The 18,076-nt window shown below is 35.5% G+C and overlaps 1 protein-coding gene across 1 annotated transcript in view; it reads left to right on the forward strand.

Annotated features, from left to right (window-relative positions):
* ARHGAP5 (Rho GTPase activating protein 5) overlaps positions 1–18,076 on the forward strand; it is a 49,940-nt gene that overhangs the window by 17,932 nt on the left and 13,932 nt on the right. Inside the window, exons 3-4 of the mRNA XM_042864858.1 lie at positions 6,484–6,631; positions 17,635–17,712. Coding sequence (XP_042720792.1) covers positions 6,484–6,631; positions 17,635–17,712 — 226 coding nt within the window. The remainder of the gene's footprint in view (positions 1–6,483; positions 6,632–17,634; positions 17,713–18,076) is intronic.

The following is an 18,076-nucleotide window of genomic DNA, read 5'->3' on the forward strand; positions in this document are numbered from 1 at the left end:
GCTGGGTCTGGTACATCGCAGGGTATGGTTGGCCCTTTGCACTGCCACAGCACACTGATGGTTCGGATTGAATTACTGTCAGTCAGTCCCCAGACCTTTTCCGCAGGGCTGCCTCTCATCCCCAGTCTGTACAACTAGTCCCAGTCTGACTTATACAGCCAGGGTTGCTGTGTGCCAAGTGCAGAATCTGGCACTTGTTGCATTTGTACCAAACTTAAAACATTTATTCTGAACTTGAGATGTTATCAAGGACAGAAATAAATATTTGATATTGCTATACTTATTGCTGTTTGGAAACATAAATTAGAATGTTTTACTTTGGAAAGTATAATGATGACAAATCTGTGGCAAGCAGATAATGTTACTTGCAATATCCTCTAACACTGCTTGCTACCAAAGGAAATTAAAGATTTTAAGACAGAGACCAATAAAGCTGAGTGTACTTTAGTCTGAATTTTTTGTCCATTGATGCTGCACCTAATGCTGTTAAGCGTTTGTGTTCTCAGTCTCATTTCTGTATGCCAGTAGTCAGAACTCAAGGAACTGAGCTTTGTTTTCAGTTACTGTGGAAATAATCCATCTGAAGACTTTCTTTCCCCTCATTGTCACTTTTCTGTAGAACTCCAGAACTTTTGTTATCATTCTGCTGGTAAGGAACCCTTCTGCAATTTCTAGTTTTCACCTTTTCTTGTGGTAACCTTTCTGATTTTTTTTTCTTTTTTTTTTTTCCTTTTCTGATCTGCTGCCTCCAAACCAAGTAAGCAAGAGGTGGCTGCTTCTTACTTCTTGACCTGAGTTTTAGAAGGTGAAGTTTTGGTAATTCCTATGAGCTTATGTTTTTGAATAAGGATGACTCAAACTATGTTCAGTATTGCAACACAGCTTTTGTATTTTTTGAGTTGCACCCACTTTTTTCGTTGCAGTTACTGTTACTTTAGTACCTGTAGGCCCATTCTTGTCCTTGGTAATTTCCAACTACTGTATTCCTATATATAGTACAGATAGTAGTTTTCCAGTGCATGATTTTTCTATTAAACTATGATCTTCATCTTACTTAATATTGTTCTGTTTCCGTTATTGTATTTGTCACAATAATTTCATATCAGTATAGAATGCCTTACTAGAGTCCAGGTTGGTAAAACTACCCGATAACTGTGTTTTCTTTGCCTCGAGAAAAGTGAATGTATTTTCAATGGAGAAGGTTGGATCAGTCTATTGTAAATTAATTTAAGGTAAAATCACCTTCATCTTATTATATTACGTATGTAATTTTATTACATATTACCATGACTCTAAACATTCTGAAAATAATTGTTCTGTAGCCTTGTATATATTGCTAACAAGCAGTCTGTTAACCTTATAGATAGAATGAATAAAGATATAATTAAATTATAAGATATAATATAATATATAAGATATATAATGTATATATATATATATATATATATCTTATATATATATAAGATATATAATAATATATAAGATATAAAGATATAATTAAATTATGAATAAAGATAAAATGAAGAAAGGGAAAGAAGAAAAAAATGAAAATGGACTGGTTTTCAGAGTCAAAGGACCTTTTGGCCAGGTTGATGTGGAGTTGTGTCTGCACCTAATGCGTGAGGTAATGCTGTGCTTGAAAGCAAGCTTTCAAGCGCACACAGTTTTTTATGCAGCTTTGCCTTGGTTGTTTTTTACCTTGCCTAGTGAGACCTCTCCAGCTGAGATGCATCTGTGCTCATTCATCTCTTTCAAATAACACAAGTAGGAACTCAAGTGTACGCTTACCTCAATTAACATGCTCTAATATTGAGGTGTGGTACTGTGTGTTGATCCACACCAGTCTCTTGAGAAGCAGCAGTCTTGCAGGCCGTATAATAATGTAATTGCATTCAGTTCAACTTGATGAGTTTGGAGGAATGGAACAACACAGAGAAAAAGTAGAAAATGTCAAGACCTGAAAGCGAAGTGAGCATTTCTAGATGCTACAGGAAGACTTCCTGCTTCTCAAACAGAAGGAACTTCATACACACTATAATCCCAAACTGCAGTAGTTAGGATGTTTATACGTTGATACCATAAATATGTAAGGCCCAAACCTCTGTATATTTTTTAAATATATCAAATTATCAATATTAATTATTACATATTGTGACTATTTGTCAATTAAATCATTTAAATTAATTAGATGGACTCTAGTCTCAATTTAGTACTCCTAGCTTCAGGCAGGAAGCCTTTCTGGTATGGAAACCTATAGCTGTGTGTTGCAGTTAATGCCCTTACTATATTTATCGTTACTGTGAAGTGAATGAATCTTAAAAATTCACCCATCTTGTTTAGCACACCTACCTTTGTGAATCCTCTGAAATTTGATACCTAATTTAGGCTGTATTCTTTTTTCCTCTCATGAGGTGTCTTTGTCTTTGGGTTTGTTTTTTTCTCTTCCACAGTGTATCAGGAACAGCATATATCCTGAGTAAATTTCTGTGAATGGGAAGACAAATTCTCATCTTGAAATTCTGCAGGCTTTTTGCCTTGTTACCTTGCAATTAATATTTGCAAATATTAATTTTCACGAGATAGTTATTTTGTAAATGTATGAACAAAACTAGAATGAGTAGATTTCACTTTATTCTATGGATCAAATTAATTGAAGCTCTTCTGAAACCAAATCCTAACTACAGAGATCTTGTAAACAATAGGAAATGAACCACGTTTTCTTTGACCACTAGTCAATATTCTTATTATCCAGGGTCAGTTAATGTTTTGTTCCTTTTTTTTTATTTTTATTTTTATTTTTTTGTGTATCTGGAGTTGCCAACTATATCGATCAATCAGATTTGAAAAATAGCACTTTAAAACACTGTGTTGTAAGCTTGTTTTACAAGGAGTGTTGAACAAAGAGGGTTGTGTGTTACCTTCTTTTTCACCGTGTGCTGATTGTAAGATGCCTTATTATATTCATCTGAAAACGTGGTATTTCAACAAGAAAATTCCAGTTACATCTAGATGAGTTCTTACATATCCTACTCTGGTGATACACAGGTTTGACATCTATGTACCATGTTTAAACTTGTTAGTTCTCATTATAATAATTTCAAAACTATATGGAATTTTGTGTTGAAACTGTTACAGAAAAGAGTCAGAAAATAGCCCGTATATCTTGATCTCAGTTTTAGTAAGACTATGGTAAACTTGTGACAAAGCAAAAATTTAAGTTGATCTTCTCAACTATATTTGTGTAAATTCAGTGGTTGGTATAGCAAACTACAGTCTACTTCAGACTGGAATGTGTAATGAAATATTGATTTTATTTTTTGCTCCTTGAGAAGAAAGATCCAAGTCTGTACTTCCAGTTTTAATCTGTTCAAATGCACCACTGTTAAAATGCATGTTTGGAGCCGTATGTCTTTTAGAGCTTCTGTAGCTTAAAACTCAGTATTACAAGCTTTAACTCAAAAAATGGCAAAAGGCATGAGAAGGAGAAAGGGCATGTAAAAGACTGTCATCTGCATTATTCATGTGTTGTATAGTTTCTGAAGAGCTTGCCATAAATTATTATTATTTCTGTTGTTAATACTTTAAGCCTGTAAGATGCTGCTTGTGGTACCTGGTTTCATGAACTATTCTAATAGTTTTGAAAATACTGACTCTGCCCTCTATGACTTCAGGGCATTACTGCAAATGAAGCAGGCAGAAAATTTCCTTTGCATTGAAAGTAGTAGTGTAGTGTGTGGGAGGTAGAGGAAAAGTGTTTGAATTTCCACTTGGATTAACAAATGATGATGGGATTCTGGTGGGAAGGAGGTGAGAAGGGAAGAAAAAAAAAAAAAAAGTCCCACTTGGGCATAGAGGACTGAATACTGCCCTTAAACAAAAGGAGTTTGATGGATAGGTTTAGGCAGATTGTTTCATTATACTTTCAAGATTCACAATTAGCTGATACCTCAGACTAGTTACACTAGAAGATGAGAATACTGAGCTAGTTCTCTGGAACCTACTGTCAAGAGGATTAATCCTGCCTATATTTTAAACTTATGTTTTGATTTTTTTAATGCTTTTTTATAACAATAATTCTAACCTGGACATTGAGAATTGGATGCTGTGTAGTGCTAGAATAAATATTTTCATGTTCAGCTTGTCTTCTGTTGGGAGGACTTCAAGTAATCTTTTGGAACATGCTTGTTTCTGTAATTAAACTACTGCAATTGAAGCAGTATTGTCCTTAAACAGTTTTGGTGTCAGCAACCTAAGGAGAGTTTGGAATTCCTGGAGTTGGAATCTTGCAGAAATAAAAGGATCTGCTTGGGGTTTGGCATTAACCTCTTTTAGAGAGTGAACTGTGCTGTCCTGCTGTCTTGGTAGGCCGTTGGCAAGCAGCAAGTGATAGAAACTCATGATGGAGATGGTGTAAAACTCATATATAAACAAATTATAAAAAAATCAAATTTACACAAAAACAGAGGATGTCAGCTTTATGGTGTTGGGCTTATGTGGTGTTTTAATTATTAACATTAAACAATGGCATATGAAACAACAGTTTTGAGGTTTTTTTCCTAGCGTTAGCTTAACAGTTTTCTCCTAGTGCTCATCTTATCTGACTTGGTACCTGGTTGTTCTTTTTTATTGTGATTTAGGAGAAGCGTGCAAAACAGTCTGACCATACCTACCATAGTGCTCACTGCATTCAGAATGAGGTGACTGCTGTACTGTGGTGGGGGATGGATTTGGCTGAAATATCTGCTGAACTAGAAGTGAATGACAGAATCATAATCTCACTACCAAAATCTGAAAATGTTAGAAATGATTCAAGTTTTCTAAGGTTTAACTAACTGAGTAGTTTAATCTTTATTTTTGTTCTAATGTTCTCACATTTGAAAGCTTTTAGAAATTGATTTTACACAGAAAAATACGTGCTAGTGACTGGCTGATATAAAAGTTCCATGATAAGATTGATGGATCAGAAAAGCTGACTGCTTTTTCCTCAGAGTTGAGAAAAGGGATTAAAATGAGCTTTTAATGAAGATAGAAATAAAGCTAGAAAATTGTGGAAATAAGACCTCTTCTTTTTCTGAAGTCACTTGGACAGTTCAACAAAAATGAAGCCGTTGGCCCAATAACGTGTTTCTATTGAGAAGTTCCTCGCTTAAGGAAACTAGATGTGCAACCTGTGGGAAGTATGAACATCTCAAATCAGGAAATAACTGATGTTTATTACTTTAAAGTTGCGTTATTAATTTGCAGCTATATTACTATGGACATTATGTAGAATGTGCTATTTGCAGAATGAATTCATTTGGAGATTTTTGCCTGTTCACTGCATCAAAAGGCAGGGAAATGATGAAAGATACTTTAATCCATATATTTGACAGCGTAGAGAGGAAATTGATACGTAATGGGAACAAGCTGATAAAATTGCTACTGTAACTTTACTGATGCCTTACATAATCTTAATTTCATGTTCATTTGATGGTATAAAAGTCCAGTGGTTTTCCAAAATGGGGGAAATTTGAGAATTTTATAAGTTTTAAACCTAGAAGCAAAATGGTGGTGTATTTTATGTCACTGGTTACATAAGATACAGTCTTACTGTAAGTTATAACGTACCGGAAACTTTCTTATTAAATTTAAATCTTGATTAGTATTCCATGTTAAGTGGAGAAAAAGAAAATACTCAAGTCACAGCTTTTAAATGAAAGCATAGCTGCTTTTACTGCTGTTTTTACTGTGCATAAACTTCTAAAATAGAATGCTAGAGATGATGATGATGATGATGATATTTCAGTTCCCATATAGCACAGCCACTTTTATATGACCATCTCTGAATATCTTAACACTCAGAAATGAAACATGGTATCTGATATCGTATAACAATTTGGATCATTAAAAGTGGATTTATTAGTTAAATTGTGAAAATTTCCTTCAGCAGGAGGTTGGAGGGGTCTGTGGAGAAAACAGGCAACAAATCTTGATTCTCTTGTTCATATTTGTAATGTATTTGGTTGAGAGCAAACCTCCTTTTCACAAAAAATGTTTGCCTTTAGTAGTACCTCACTGCAACTGTCGTGTTTATGCTAGTACCTGCAAATCTTACTCTGCGATTTATTGTTACATGTTCTGTGACATTACACCTGTAGAATGGTTGCAATATAAAGATTATTTACTACCTTTGAAAGGCATACAGAGGACGTTCTCTGGTGATAGGAAACATTGCACTGCTGTGACCAATTTGTACTTCATGTAGATTCTTCTGTGAGTCATGCTGGAAGTTATTATGTATGATGCAAAGATGACTAAATATTTTAGAAATAGTTGGAGTGCTGCTTATGTAGTGTATGCTACTTTAAAAGTACTTTTGTGCTTAGTTTGCTGTAGAGGTATTTTTACGTCTGATAGCTGTGTGATTCTCTGCTTGAGTTAGTTATAATGTTACTTGAATATTACTTAAATAATTATTACTTAAATAACTCTGTTTTATTGTAGCAAAAAAAGAAAGTTAAGACATTCAATCCTCCAATCCGTAGAAACTGGGAAAGTAATTACTTTGGAATGCCCCTACAAGACCTGGTTACATCTGAGAAACCCATACCTCTGTTTGTTGAAAAATGTGTGCAATTCATTGAAGATACAGGTAAGTTAGGAAAATTATTTCAGGAAAACTTTCCCACGTGCAGATTAAGCAGTGCCTCTCATTTAAAGCAATCTTTAGAATTTTTTGCCTGAAATAAATAACTTTATTATGGGATAAGCACATTATAAAAATAGGTTGTGTTCTCTGAATTGTATGTTTAACTTGTAATTTTCTTTTTTCTTTATTTACACTAATATTTCAGTTGTTATATACCAACACTTGAAGTGTAACCTTTGTTTCCTGTAATTGGAAAAAAAGACTTCATTTTTTAATTTCAAATGACTTTTAACCCAGTGGCATTCCAGTCTTGCATTTCTCATTGATGCCACTGTATTTTATGTGATATAATAAGAAACTCTGAAATCCACTTTCAGATATTCCATATGATTTAATAAGTCAACTTTTTTTTTTTTTTGCTAGTAATCCTAGACTTGCGTTTTAACTTCTTATGGAGAAAAATCTCTTTTCTGAACACTGTATATTTCTGTTTTAAAAGTACCAAATTTATTTAATACTTGATTTTTTTAATTTCCAGATTTCCCAGTTGTACAATATTAACCTGTGTTTTCACTAAGGTGCAATTTCACAGTATTGTTTTCTACCTGGCTTTCTAGTTGTGTGTTTTGAGCCCTGCCTTGCTTTCAGCCTATTTACTTCATGGTCATGAGGGAAATAAAATGATCTTACTGATCCAAAAGAAGACTTCATTTGAGACAGGAGAGTTGTTTTAAGGTTTGGGTGCGATCTTTGGTTGGATTTTGTGGTTTTTCTGTTGTTTAGCTTTTAAAGGTGTAGAAAACAAGTTTTTCCTTTGTGTGCAGCTCTTCCTTTTTCTGAAGTTGCATTAGATTCATGTTTGAAAGTGGTTATGTGGTTGAAGCAGGACTGTCCTTTGGCCATGCCTGTTGTTTGATGTTGAGTGTAGAGAGTAAAATGGCACCTTTGTCAGTGTTGTCTAAGTTTTGTAATTACAGTTTTTTTGACTCTTCAGATGACAATAGCTATTTTAACAAGAATAAGACCAAAGGGTGTTCTTGAAATTAAAATTCAATTTTGCTGCCATGTTGAAGAGTAGTAAGCATTTCCAGATAATCTATTATAGGCCATAAGTCAAATAGCTGCCTCTGAAGTCTTGTATAGTGTGTTATACAAATAAAACAAACAAACAAAAAACAAACAGAAAAAAAAGGCATCAAGAAGTTGGAACCTCAGGCACTGATGTTTTGGGACCCAGAGAAGTTAAGTATTAGTCTGTCGTTAGCATTTATCTCTGATTGATCCTTTGCCTGCAGATAAGAGCAGAATTTCCTCCCTTTTGCTTTCACTTTGCCCACCTCACCCAGGAAAAAATGGGGAAAGAGAAAGAAGAGCAAGGGGTAATAGAATGGTAAATGATCATTTAATATTTCTTTTGTGATTGCTGTTGTGTAGTCAACAAAAGCATAATTTTATGAGTGAGTCGTTCTAAATTTGTGTTATTTAAAAATGGCTTCTTAGAGATATTATCTATATACTGTGCTGTTCAGACAGACGTTTCATCAGTAAGAAAAGACTTCTTAAAAAAAATCTGTAGAATTTAGAAATAATATTTGAGCATGATTAGCTTTGTAAGAATACTGTCAATCAACAACAACAACAGAGTAAATCCAGGCCTAATGAAAATTTCTTTGAAGTAATGTTGTCTGATACCTTGATTTTGTGGTAGACTTTTAAAAGAAAATCTATTATTTCTCTGGAAGTATTCTTTTTACTAGCTTGTAGGAGGAGAAAGAACTGTAGTAGGATGGAAATGTGATTAGTTATCTTTTCTACGCATAATCATCAGACTCGAGCACTCAGTCAATTTAACACTTGTTTTTTTCTCCAGTGATCTTTCTTTGTAGGATGAGATGTTTAGTTAAGCTGCTGTTGGGTTCAAAATAAGTGGGGCTTCTCAAAAGTGGGATGTTTCTGTTAATCATTTCATGAAAATGGATCAAAACCTCTATTTTTGATCTTTAACAGTTTTTCTTCTACAGGTTTTCTGTAATTAGATTTGGTTGTTCTTTCAACTTTCATACTTGGCTGTTGGAATTTCATTTTTAGTGTATGTTATTTTTATGTTAGGTTAATATCCAGTAGGTACCTGATGAGGTTCAGACCATGTGTTGTAGTTCTTGCACAACCTTCTCTGTGGATACAATCTATTTTTGCCTTCAAGGGGTATTAAGGGGAAATTGAAATTTCACTTGTGTTGCTCAAGTCCTCTGCTGATGTAGTCCCAGAGTTGATGATGCGTGTCTGTCTGGTATATAGGAGGTTCCACAAATACAGTTTTGGAGATGATCAGTCCACAGAAGGCAGGTTAAGACCTATTGCCTTCAGTCTAGAGTTGGGAATGAAACCATTTCCAATTGGTAAAGTTACTGTATTGGCTGCTTGGCCCTGGGGAGTCCTGCAGTGATTCAGCTGTCTATCAGCCAGTACTATTAGTACTAACCAGCCCTTCAGATGCACCTGTACTGACGGTGATCATCTTTCTTTTTAATCAAGAGCTGTGTTCTAGCTCCACTTGAAAGAAACTAGTCAGTATGTTTCTTTTACAGAGGGCATAACTGCTTAGCTTTTCCATTTAAGATACTTCATTGTGTTCAGTTCCTTCTCTTTGTATTATCAAATTTAATTTGCATTGTGGCTGAATTGTATTTTTTTTTCTAGTGAAGATAGAGTTAACCTCAAATTGAATGGCCAGCTTCAATTTATAATGTACCCTCCCTCTGCCTCATGAAATGATGCAAGATGGCACTTTGTACATACTTTTCTAAACTGTCCCTGAGGCAAAAAATACTGTGTAGAGCATAGCTTTCTCTGTTTTACTTTGGATGCTCAGATAAGATCAGCAAATGTTCTTGAAGATCCCAGCGTAGACATTAAAGAATTGAGAGCATGCAGAAAATGTGTTAAAATTTTTCTGTCTTATTGTGCTGTTCTAAAATGTTCTCACAGCGTTTAAAAAAGAAAAGAAAAGAAAAAAGTGTGCATCAATAGAAGAGGAACAGTTTGGAAAAAAACTGAAGTAAATCCCAGAGCTGAAAATTTAAAAAAAAAAAAAAAAAAAAAAAAAAAGTCTGGGACTTGAATTTTTTTTGAAACTTGCCTTTATAGCATTTAAAGTAGAAACTGAGGGAGTGAAGTAGTTAATGCTAGAGCATTAACTGTAACCTTTTTATCTGAAGGTAAAAGGTTACCTGTAACCTTTTACAGACTATGTAAGCACTTTTGTATTGTTGGTGACGCAGCATTACATACAAGCTGCTTGTGTTTGTGTTCTTTTACCTCTGTCAGGTTCTTATTAAATCACTATGTAACTTGCTTTTGAGGGCAGCTATTTAAATAGACTTTTTGACATCAGCAGTTATTTTCAGTAGAGGGCTTCCGAAAGAAGGTTTTGAGGATACAATACTTCTGGTTCATTTTGTTGCTTTCCCCGGATTTGAATGAATAGAAAGTCATTTTGTTTCATCACTTAAAATAAAATTTTGAAGTATATTAGTTTTCTGCAGACTAGATTTATGTACACAGCAAAGAAGCATAGTTAATATCGAAACTAAGTTGTTTAGATTTTTAAGAAAGTTGTTGTGACTGTTTTTCTGTAGACCTGATAAGATGTAGGAGAAAAAATAACTTTGTTATTATTGTTTTAGATTCTGTCCGATGTAGACAGTTGTTTTTTAGTATATTGTATTTTTTCTTAGTATAGGCGGTAAAGTTGAGATAATTTTTAAATCTCAATTGTTTTAATAGAGTGAATGCATTTCCCTGTAACAATTGTCATGTAGAGAGTAAGGAGGATATTCTGTAATATTTGTACAGTACATATAGTACTGTATATACATACATACACAGACTTCTGCATAGCTGCCCAGATTCAGAAGTAGTCAGTTTTATTTGAAAGAGAAGAACACAGATTTGTGAAGGTGATGTCAACAAAAATAGTGTTTATTGGCTCGTTGTTGGTGGTATAATTGAGTTTTATATTGCAAAAGCACATAAAATGATGTTGAATGCTGGCTCTGTTCTAAGATTCAAATGTAAAACTTTGTGTTTATTGTGATTATGGCAGGCTCATAGCTTGGGTGTTCTGCTGTAATGGTGTACTTACGTTTTTATGCTGTTTTACATGCCTCCAGTTTATTTACAAGGACTGTTTATGTGTTATCCATACACTTCAATTGATTATTTGTAACTTTCCTGGACTTACAGTCATTTGTACTAAAATTTCATGCTAACATACAAAGTATATCAGTGGGGTTTTTTTTAATATTTAGGTATTGCTTTAAGGTGTTGTGAATTTTTTTTTTTTTGTATGTATTGTTAAATGATAAGTGAAAAGTTTGATAAAAGTTATATTTCAGTCTGTTTACTAGTAAGGAGAAATGAAATCAATATTATGAAAACTAACACAATTTGCAATTTAATACATGTACTGCTTGACTTTATGCAGCTCTAATAATAGTAACAGCAATGTACTGTGTTTTTTTTCTTTGGGTTTTCAATTATAAAAAAAATCATTGTAGAATACTGGTATGTGCTTAATTGACAAGGTTATTAATTTTAAATTCAATACTTAATAAAAAACCAATAATGTTGCTATGGTGTTAACTATACATGAAGCCATAAAGGAAAGAGGTTAGTGCGTATTGTAATAATTTATTAAGTTACTCAGTATATGTGAGACATTGATTGGAACAAAGTAGTGCGAGTCGATTTCATTGAGCCACATCTTTTACTGTCTTGAATGATCTTTTCGGTGAACTACAGTTGAAATCAGAAATTGTGTATTTGGAAAATAATTACAGCTTTTTATATTTATACTTCCTTGTTTAAATCTTGGAGTCTTGGAGGTAGAATGAGTAAAGGAATATTGTCTTCCATGAATTATACCCAGATTTTTTGCACTTAATTTGCCACTAGGCCAGATTTTTATACTAAAAGCAGACAATGCAATATTTGTCTTCTGAGAATGAGGACAGTGAATAAATAGGCAAAGAGCTGTATGAAAGAATGAGTCAGTGGAGCCACATGAGATAAAAAGCTGGCATATCATTGGAATCTAGTGGCTACAAAATCCATAAATTCAAGATGATTTATCTCTTTTATTCAAATGGCTTGGAGAGCTAGAGGCTTTTAGAGATGTACTCTATTGAAAGGAGAAACAAAATGGGATAAGGGCCATTCCCATTACCCTGGTGTGTGGACTCAATATTCTAAGTGTTGTTTAATAAAAAGTAACGTAATAGCCTATAAGTTCTGAAGATCCTCTCGTGCTGCATGCTTCTGCTAATTCTGTTGTGGGTGCTTGTTAGAGCTTTCCCTGAATCAATGCAGTTCACTGACTTGGCAAAAGTGGACTGGGTGCTGCTGTTTAGTAATACATCTGGTAAATAAAGGTTCAAATATGTACCAGTACAGGTGCAAGGCAGGGAGCAGGACTCTGCACATATGAGTAGAACAAGGGAAGAATGGGAAGAATGACTGATGAAGCAGGGAACTAGGCAAGTTTTTCAGTCATAATGACCAGCTAAGTCGGTCAGCTACCCACAAACCTATGTATCTAAAAAGAACATTTATAGGCCATGATTCTGGACAGTAACAGAATTAAATAGCCCTGCAGTGCAACTTGAACCCTCTTCAAGTTTAGGAATCACTCTCGAATGGGAGTTAATACGTTCAAGGCCAGGGCTTCTATTCTGGGACATGTAGACAAGAGGAAAGAATGAGACAACAGGAACCTTGTGGAATTCAGTGAGGACACATGCAGAGACTAAATTCTTGCAGTGGTAATGCTGAGGGCTTGGCTTTCTGGTTAGCAGTGCTGTTGAAGGGCCCTGGTCATATGTCAGTAGTGCATCCTGCTAACAGTGATGGCTGAGGATGTATTGGACTGTCCCAAGAGAAGGATAGGCAGTAAATCAATAGAAGTGATTATTCCTCTTTACTTAGCCCATGATAGGCCTTATCGGAAATACTGCCAAAATAAAATGAGACAAACTTGAGTGAGTGTATCAGAAAGAAAGTCAAGGGCTAGAGCTTATAGCCTGTAAGGAGAGGCAATGGGAACTGGGTTGATTCATCTTGGAGAAAATGGCTAAGGAGTTATTTAAAAGTATTTTTCTCATGCCTATAAGAATCCTGAGATGATACAACAAAGCTTAAGTACTGCAGGAGAACTAGAAACAATGATAATTAAAATTGGAGGTTTAAAGTAGGTAAGAAAACGTTTTTCCTCTGAGGATCATTTGAACATTGGAACCACTGTTCCAAGATGTTGATCACTCTCTGTCCTTGGAAGTATTAAAAATCAGACTAGACAAAGACCTGCCAACTTAATCTGAATTTAGCATCACCCTGTGTTTGAGTAGGAGGTTGGTGTAGATGAGCTCCTGAGCTCCCTTAAAACCAGAGTGATTCCGTGATCGCTTCAAAATGGACATAGGAAGTTTCAGTGCTTATGATGTTATACACCAGTTTAAGCTTTGCAACTTTGGAATTAATTAGCAGCGGGGAAACTGTCCAACTTAAGAGGAAAACAGTCATTAGTTGTTTCTTCTGATGGAAGACCAACTACCAGACAGATGGAAGAGGAGCACATGTCAATTTATTAATGTTTGAGAATAATTGAGAACTGTAAACAAATACGAAATGTTCATAAACACATGTTGTACACTTGAGTTGTATTGATAGTTAAGGTATATCTTCAAAGTAAACATCATGAGAATTGTGTAAAGAATTTCTAAACAATGCAGATAAGACCAAGACATTGATGTCTTTTGCGGAGTGCCTACAGTTATGCAGCAGCTCTTACTCCCCTACCTTCCTCTATGCTCACAGTGATCAAACCCATATTTAATGAAGTAAAGAGCGTTCCTACCCTTTATTTGACATGTATAGAAAAAGTCAATTACTGTCTCTCGTCATTTTAATTGAAGCATTTTCTTCTTTTTTTTTTGAAATGTTGGACTATGAAATGGGAGATTGAGTAACTTTTTATGAAGTAATGTAGTACTTGTTTAATGATTGGTTTATGAAAATTGCAGAACTATTCAGCATCGGGTGGGAGCTTTCTATTTTTGAGACTTCCTCAAAGTACTGAATATTTCTTTATACTGCTTACTTTCTATTGAATATTTCAGTGTCTCGTACATTATTACAAAAAACACTTAAACATTTATTTTTGGTTCTGTTTTTGAATTTGTGAATTGAATATTGGGAGTCTTTTAATAACAGTGCTAACGTGTGCAGATTAGGAATACTTTAAATGAATTTTAAATGTATTTAAAACAGTTTATTGCTAGATTTTTCTTACTAGGAAATAATTTGTAGTCATTGCTTTGTAGCTGTTGGCATACATACAAATTCTGGGTCAGTCAGGTGGAGATTCCTTTAGTCCTGTGCAGTCTGTATAGCATAGGGGGTTGAGCATAGTTACGCTAGGTCAATTGTGGAATAAAATTATGGCATGATTCAGATCACAGAATTTACAAAGGTGACTGTAAGAGTGATTATCTTGGCTGCTATAGTTGCAAATGATTCCTAAAAAATTCAGTTGGTCACTGTAGGGGAAAGAATTAAACTGCGGAGAAGATGACTTGCTGTGATTAAATGGCATGTGTTCAGAGGTGTACACAGTACAGTGATACTGAAAACCTGGCTACAGTTGCCAAGTTGGCAGATACTGTGTGACTCTTAGGCAAGCTAAATATTGGTATAGCTGTTGTCACTCAAGCAAAGTCTTTAAAATCATCATAGAAGCTGTCTAAAAACATCAACTCTCAGTACTTGGTATCAAACAAGGAGGAAGAATTAAAAGAATTAAAAAGAGAGAGAGTGAATGGGGAATAAAAACATACTATTGTGTAATTCCATGTGTTGCATTGGTTGCAATTGCGATCAATCAGTCTTAAAGTAAAATAGAATTTGGAAAAGAGACACCACAGAGCAATGATGTTAACTTTTGCATGAAGAAGAGCTAAGCTAATTAGCTTAGAAAATTTCTGAGAAAGGGAAATAAACAAAGAACATGAGTGGTGCTGACAAAGAGTAGAGAACTCCCTGATTTTTAACACAGTAAAAAAGAAAAAAAGGTTTCCTGAAAAACTTCAGATCCTGAGCAGTAAAACCAGTGTGTTTTCACAATGTGTACTACTGAGTTACAGAACTGCCACAGGTTGTGTCCATATGTAAATGACTAAGAGATTTAGATGAATTAATGGAGGATAAATCCTCAAATGGTGATTACAATTCCTTATGCAAAAATATGTGCAAGCCACCATAGATGGGAGGATATATCACAGAAAAACAGCTGTTTTCTTCTCCCTTTGCTCCTACCTCTCTTCAGCCATATACTACTTAATGGCATGGGAAGTGGATGTTGCCTAGGAGACCTTGTTCTGAAGTTAATGTTAGAGGAACTGAGAGTTTTGGTGGTTAAAATCTAAAACTGATGAACTACAGTGTTGTACTTGAAGACCTACATGCATCAGACATTACAAGCATGTATATCATAGAATCATAGAATGGCCTGGATTGAAAAGGTCCTCAAAGATCATCTAGTTTCAATCCTCCTGCTATGTGCAGGGTCACCAATCACTAGACTGGGTTGCCCAGAGCCACATCCAGCCTTGCCTTGAATGCCTCCATGGATGGGGCATCCACAACCTCCTTGGGCAACCTGTTCCAGTGTGTCACCAACCTCTGAGTGAAAAACTTCCTCCTAACGTCTAACCTAAATCTGTCCTATCTTAGTTTAAAGCCATTCTCCTTTGTCTTGTTAATATCCACCCTTGTAAACAGTCATTCCCTCTCCTGTTTATGCACTCCCTTTAAGTACTGGAAGGCCACGATGAGGTCTCCTTGGAGCCTTCTCTTCTCCAAGCTAAACAATTCCAATTCCCTCAAACTTTCTTCATAGTCTTCAGAGTGCTCCAGAGCATCTTAGTGGCCCTTTTCTGGACCCGCTCTAAGAGCTCCACGTCCTTCCTGTACTGGGGGCCCTAGGCCTGGACGCAGTACTGCAGATGGGGCCTCACGAGAGCCGAGTAGAGGGAGACAATCACATCTCTGTCCCTGCTGATCACCCATTTTTTAATGCAGCCCAGGTTATAGTTGGCCTTCCGGGCTGCAAGCGCACACTGCTGGCTCATGTCCAGCTTCTTGTCCACCAGGACCTCCAGGTTCTTCTCTGCTGGGCTGCCCTCAAGGAGATCTTCCCCCAGCTTGTATAAATACCTGGGATTGCCCAGGACCAAAAGCAAGACCTTGCACTTGGCCTTGTTGGACCTCATTAAGTTCCCGTGGGCTCAGTTCTCTAGCAAGAGGAAGTATTTATGTGAGGAATTTCAACAACTAATTTAGTTAGCTTACTCCAGAATTGCAACAGCAAGCTAATATTTTTGGAAGATGCTTAATTTCAGTAGATATCTCTTGAAATGTTTCTGAAGTTCTGTACATTATCTTTTTCGGCATCAGAGCTATACTGGTCTGAACAAAGAGGTGTCTGCTGTGTGGCAAAATGGAAAGAATAACTGCTAAATACTATGACAGAGCATCTCTGTCTCCGCAGCAGCCCAGTTCAAGTATTGAAGATTTAAACACTGCTGCTAAACAGTGACTGAATTGGACTTCTCAGAAAATGCTATTGCAGCAGATTCAATTCCCTTTCTACAGAAAGAAATTGAATAGTAGTTGGATAAGACACAAAATAGCCTGAGGCTGGAAGAGCTGCAACTGAGAATGCTCCCATATTAAACGGTCCTAGCTTGTTATCTACCAGTGATTTTTTTTGTTATCGTTACTTACAAATTTCATAAGAGGAATACAAGGTATTTCCATAGGATAACATTCAGAACATTATTTTGAAGACAAATTTGAAATCCCTCCAGCTGTGAAAATTATTGAATCCCACCTTCTGCCCTTTGCTACCAATTTATATCTCCTTTTTGCTTTTTGATGACATCACAGAACAATGCTCTTGTTTTTTGAGCATTTTCTGTTTTTTCTGTTTAGGTAAATGTTTAGAAGAGAAAACTGAAATTGGAAAGCTAAATTAAAGGTTTAGTGAAGAAAAAAATAGTCAAAACTTACTAAGGTAGCTTTGATGGAGCTAGTAAGGAGATATGGGAGTTGTGAAGGAAATTAAGAGGGAAAAATGGAATTAGGAGAGTAATAATTAGTGGTTTGAAGCAGTTAAGTGCATTCTGTATTTTGACTGTGTTAGCAGGATTCCTAGTGTTTCTCAGTAATGTGAACATTCAGAGTTTATGTGACAGAAATGTTGCTGTATTGACCTGATATTGTAAAATGCATTCATGTACTCGTCTGCAACGGTAGAGAGTCAGGAAATTTCATAGAGCTTTAGAACTTGATTCTTTTTTGTTAAACCATGTACTGCTATGGAGATGTACCATATGGAGATTTTTGCATCCGTAAAGGTGGAGAACTACGGCACTATGTACTGGTTGTCTTCCTTAATGGTTTCCAAATTAACAAAGAAAAAGATGATGGGTAACCACCATTAGCAGGTCAGGTCCTTCCGTTTAGTGAGTAGCTGTGGATAAAACAGATTGCATTATGATAGAATGCATTATCAATGGAGTGGAGCGAGCAAGTATGAGTGTGTGTGTGTGTTCGTGTGTTCATAATAGAAATATGAATTCTTATTGTAATGTTATTTACCTGGAATGCCTGCTGCAATTATGACGACTCCGTAACATGTAGTAAGACAAGGTAATAATGAGAATCCTGGAGATCCTCTACTTCCTAACAATCTTTCCTCTCCTGACTAACATTAATGGAGTACTGAACACAAAAATGCAACTGGTATTTGAAAGTTTCTGTATCACTGTAATTGTTAATGTTACTTTTTAGGCATTGCATGTGGTTACTCATTAAGTACTTATGGCTGACTCTGTGTTGCTCTGTAGTACATAAGCTATTTTTGAATGTATTTTTTTCCTCCTTCTAAGGATTATGTACTGAAGGCCTGTACCGTGTTAGTGGGAATAAAACAGATCAAGACAACATTCAGAAACAGTTTGATCAAGGTAATGACAGATTTCATTATTTAAAGCCAAAAGAACTTGATTTCTCCATGGATTTATAAGATAGTACAGTCAGTGTAAATGAGTTTTACATTCAGACTGATCTCCATAGCACTGAGTGCTTTACTCGTTGGTAGGTTGTATTGATGTAGTCTCGGCTATATGTAACTAACAAAGCTGTGTGTAAAGCAAGGGTGGGATAGAACCTTGTAGCTGGTTAAAAATAATTCTGAGTGCTTCCTGTGAAATTTTTAGGTGGTTTTCTAGTTGAGTAAGTGTGTTTAAATGCAGTACTAAATGCTCCTTATATTAGCATAGTAGCGCATGAAGTCCTCAACATTGAGCATACACTTCTCCTCCCCAAAAT

The sequence above is a fragment of the Lagopus leucura genome, unplaced genomic scaffold, assembly GCF_019238085.1.
Source record: "Lagopus leucura isolate 7727_CA_CO unplaced genomic scaffold, USGS_WTPT01 Super-Scaffold_1, whole genome shotgun sequence".
Taxonomy (NCBI): domain Eukaryota; kingdom Metazoa; phylum Chordata; class Aves; order Galliformes; family Phasianidae; genus Lagopus; species Lagopus leucura.